Source organism: Zea mays, chromosome 5 (genome assembly GCF_902167145.1).
Source record: "Zea mays cultivar B73 chromosome 5, Zm-B73-REFERENCE-NAM-5.0, whole genome shotgun sequence".
Classification (NCBI taxonomy): domain Eukaryota; kingdom Viridiplantae; phylum Streptophyta; class Magnoliopsida; order Poales; family Poaceae; genus Zea; species Zea mays.
The window spans coordinates 91,348,865-91,353,337 of NC_050100.1; the positions used below are offsets into that span (position 1 = coordinate 91,348,865).

The window sequence follows — 4,473 nt, forward strand, 5'->3', positions numbered from 1 at the left end:
ACAAATGAGATTCAGAATCATGGTTGCTAGCTCTAAACCCATGTTGACACCCATCTAGCCAATATTGCACATGTCTTTGTGTTTTATATTCTATACTTACAAATGGAATCATAACAACATACATACACTTTGCTAGTGCATTTTGAATGGACAGTCTTGTTTTCTCTGTTTAGCTAGCTAGATAGCTAGTGATAACATTTAGAGATCTAATTTAGAATATCGTAGGAGGATTTTTTTCTCACCATAATCTCAATTCTTATCAACCAAAAAGATATAAAAAGACTTTTGGAGTTGCTTTTATAGGTATTATTACATATTTTTCTAGGATAAAGGAACAATATAAGTCCATTTTTTTTAAAAAAATATAAATTTACTTTGTAGGAAATTTTATTTTCGTCCCAAAATGTACTCCTCTCGTCAATGGGGATAATGTCTTATTTATGAGTTCCTTTTGACGATGTTAAAATAAAAAAAAAATCAGAATACTTATCGACACTAAGACCCATAAAGTTGCTAACGGGCTGAGGCCTAAAAGGCCAAACCACTTTCCTGGTGGTGGTTCGTTTCTGATCTCTGAGAGTCCGCCCCCCTAAACACCGCTTGGGCTATCCCGAACCCTAACCCCGACCGCCGCGCCAGCTACTCCCGTTTCGTCCTCGCGGCATTCGCGGCGTTTTCTCCCTCTGCTCGAACCGCGCCGACGAGCGACGACAAGAACTGCTCTATTCTTCAAAACAAATGGCGGTAAGCTATTCTGACTTCCACCGGAATGCCCCTCTTCAGGCGATTTACAAACAGACCCGTTCGCAGCTCTTGTGTGATTTTGCGTCGTCGTCTGTTCTTTTATTTTCCACGCTTCCTATCTGTCAAGCGCCTTAAATCGACTAAAATTTCAAGCGACGGCAAGTTGGTGCTGCACCCCAAAGCTCACCACTTCCGGTACTAGGAGAATCTTTGGTAGGTAGGCCGGATTGGGACCGGCGGAGCCGCGGGGACACCGGACACGAGCAAGCGGCGGGAGGCGGGAGGCGGGTGAGCGCGGCCAACTGCCCCGTCGAGGGGTTTCTGCTGTAGTAGTAGGGAGGGCGTTCAAAGTTGAGACACCTAGGTTGAATTCCAGCTAGGTGAGGTGTGCGACTGGAGTAGACACCGATTTTGGTACATTTGATGGAATCAGCTGTGCGACTGGGAAGAGGGGAAATTATGGAAGAGTAATTTTGAAGGCTTATCAGTGTATATTTGAAGGGAATCAGCTGTGCGATTTTATTGACATGGAATTTTCTTTTTCTATTCAAAATTGAATAGGAAGGGGTTTCCTCTCCCATGGATGCCTCTAATTCCCTGGTCACCAAACTAGCCCTCAGAGGTTGTTTGGTTCCCTTGACTGAAGTTTAGTTCGTGTCACATGAAATATCAATTATGAGTAATAGGCTTAATTAGGTTTAATAAATTCGTCTCGTCTTTTAGTCTTCATCTATGTAATGAGTTTTATAATTAGATTATATTTAATACTCGTAATTATCATACAAACATTCGGTGTGACAGGGAGTAAACTTTAGTTGGGTGGAACCAAACACCCCCTTAATGTTAGGGCATGCTTGGACTGAACTTTTTTTGGGGGAGTGACTACCAAATTTTATATCTGAGTAGCCAAAAACCGGATGTGGAAACATGACAGGCCTTTCTGTCTCTTTTTATGGATGTCACTGCTTCTGATCTCAGTCATACCTATCAGAAGTTCAGGCCAGTGGTTTCACCTTTACCAGTACCACTGAAGTATCATATAATAGCTGCAGTTGTTTCTGCTAACTTAATCCAAAGGTAATTTTGCATTCCGGTTCTAAAATTGCTTGTGATCTCAACATCACATGAAAAAGCATCAAATTGTAATGAGCTAAGCAGGGCATAAGCTGTTAAGCTTGATTCCCAGTCTTGTTATTATATTGAATTGCTAAAGTTGCAGGTTAAATCTAATTTACAGTGAAATACTTGACTAGATAATCGGACAACTGCGTTTGTTCTAAATTATGGGTCTCACTGTCTCTTTCCAAGGTGACATAGATCATGAGATTTAAAATGTGGACCTGCTTATACATCTTGATGCTTAATATGTGCTGTATTATTGGTCTATTTTCAGTTAAACATTGAGCCACTGTGTGCATCGTGTTATGCATGTCATATCTTTGTGATGCTCTTTATGCACCATACTATTGTAATTTGTAAATGCCTTCCTTTCCAATTGAGAAGCTTTGTCTCACTGCAAAATGCTGGGGTAAGGCTTGCCTCGGTTATTCCTTACCCAAACCCTACTGGGTCTGTCCTTCCTTTCCAATTGATGGCAGAAAGTTATCATCTAGTTGACCAATGGACTTCAGTAATAATAAGCTACAGAGATCCAAAGAATGAAATGAGTCTTGTTATGTATGTTTGCAATCCATAATAAAGTATGGTCTTACGGTATATACTCACTTATCAGCTCTCGTTTTGTGCAGACCGTTCCAGTTAACCCAAAACCTTTTCTGAACAACCTGACAGGAAAGCCTGTTATTGTCAAACTCAAGTGGGGTATGGAGTACAAGGGTAAGTTATCTCCTTTTTGTTCAGTTTAAACCAGAACATTTTGTTTTCCAAATACTGCCGCTGCTCTTTATCAAACTGAAAATTATTATACATTCCCAGGTTATCTTGCTTCTGTGGACTCATATATGAATCTCCAGGTACTAATTTGGCAGTTTGGCTGTCATACTATAAGGGTGGTGGTGTATTGAATGCGTGAGATGAATAGCTAATCATCTATTGGGTACTGAATGACATACAAAATTCATTGCTGCCTCTTTTTTTTCTACTGCGTGCAGCTTGCCAACACTGAGGAGTACATTGATGGTCAATTCTCTGGAAACCTGGGAGAGATTCTGATCAGGTAATGTTTATTGTTCCCTTCTTTCAAGCTTATATCAAGTAACGTTGTTTTGTAATAAAGGTAGATATAATACTTGGAAAAGCTTGCATACATCGTGTCATCGTGCTGCCCTACTCTCCAACTACCGTTACTTAGACTTAGAAAGTACTGTGGTCTTGTTGACGAAGTTACATCTGAAGGAGGCTAGGGTTTCTTTAAAACCTAAATTGTTGTGAGCTTTTTAGAACTGGGATCTTCGATTGTATTTGATCAAACTAGGCCTGGTTGCATTGCATAATCATTTGGTTCTTGTATGATTAGTTTTTTTATGTTTGTACTTCTACATACAGGTGCAACAACGTCATGTATCTCCGAGGCGTTCCAGAGGATGCAGAGATAGAGGACGCAGAGTGAGAAGATGCGATCAATGTTAGATTGATAAATGTAATATGGTTCTGACATCTATGTTCGAATATGCCGGTGACAAGTAGATCTATCGGATCGCTTTGTTCTCTTGAGTGATGAAACATGATGGCGTCGGGCCAAGGGTGAAGCTGCTTTCAGTTAGACTATGCTGTCATTCTGCTGAATGTATATCAGATTTCTTGAACAATTCTTCTTGCCTCATTGCCTACTATCACGGATTAAGTTATATCAGGGAAAAATGACCGGCTCTTTTTTTTTCCCGTTGAGAAAACAATGGTCTCCGTTGAAACTGCATTGTTGTGGATTATATATATATATATATATATATATATATATATATATATATATATATATATATATATATATATATATATATATATATATATATATATATATATATTCTACGGTGATGGACCCAGAGGTCTAACACCTGGGGCTCTGTCCCCACACGTTCGCTTGTCCCCTGCGGATCTGTCCCCTGTGCGGCTTCGGCCCTAGCTGACACACGCCTGCTGCGTCTTCCCAGGATGTGGGCGTATAACAGTAAGTACTCTAGAGTTGAGTCGTGTTTAGCATACTAATCTAATGTAACAGTAAATACTCTAGAGTTGAGTCGTGTTTAGCATACTAATCTAATGTTAGGGTTTAATTGGAGTCTCTAATAGCCTAGTAGAGACCTCCCAGGATGTGGGCGTATAACAGTAAGTACTCTAGAGTTGAGTCGTGTTTAGCATACTAATCTAATGTAACAGTAAATACTCTAGAGTTGAGTCGTGTTTAGCATACTAATCTAATGTCAGGGTTCAATTGGAGTCTCTAATAGCCTAGTAGAGACCGGCTATATACACTGTACTTGGCCAGTTGGCAAATCACGAACAGAATAATCCAGAGAAACAGATCCGTAACAAACTCACCTCGGGTTGTTGCGTTCCGCTGTTCCTTCGACGTACTCACGTCCCGGCGGTGGCTCGCCGACGACCACGGGACGTCTCAGGTGGAATCAAAGCCGTGGTCCTTGGAGGTTTCCACGACGGTGCCGTCCACCAAACCATCAGTGCAGACACGTCTGCTGCTGGAGACGATGGAGGTCGCAGAGCAGAAGAGCGAGGAGCGCTGGGACCGGATGATGAAGATTCTAGAGCGCTTGG

General features: G+C 41.1%; 1 protein-coding gene across 2 annotated transcripts; it reads left to right on the forward strand.

The window, feature by feature from the left end:
* The first annotated feature begins 617 nt into the window (after window positions 1-617).
* Window positions 618-3,596, forward strand: LOC100285502 (small nuclear ribonucleoprotein F). Of its 2 annotated transcripts, NM_001370715.1 has the most exons (5): window positions 618-744; window positions 2,493-2,580; window positions 2,680-2,717; window positions 2,856-2,920; window positions 3,250-3,564. In NM_001370715.1, exons 1-5 carry the CDS (start codon window positions 739-741, stop codon window positions 3,311-3,313), a joined length of 261 nt encoding a protein of 86 aa, NP_001357644.1. In that variant the 5' UTR covers window positions 618-738; the 3' UTR covers window positions 3,314-3,564. The 2 variants fall into 2 exon arrangements, with proteins under 2 accessions (NP_001357644.1, XP_035823992.1); XM_035968099.1 differs by lacking the exon at window positions 618-744 and having other exon boundaries at window positions 1,506-2,580; window positions 3,250-3,596.
* Window positions 3,597-4,473: the final 877 nt, after the last annotated feature.

Excerpts from the sequence above, each read along its gene's own strand:
- LOC100285502 (XM_035968099.1), top strand. The coding sequence starts at position 2,424 with ATGTTTGCAATCCATAATAAAGTATGGTCTTACGGTATATACTCACTT. Across the intron at positions 2,581-2,679 it reads GTGGGGTATGGAGTACAAGG|GTTATCTTGCTTCTGTGGAC; the intron begins GTAAGTTATCTC and ends ATACATTCCCAG. Across the intron at positions 2,718-2,855 it reads ACTCATATATGAATCTCCAG|CTTGCCAACACTGAGGAGTA; the intron begins GTACTAATTTGG and ends TACTGCGTGCAG.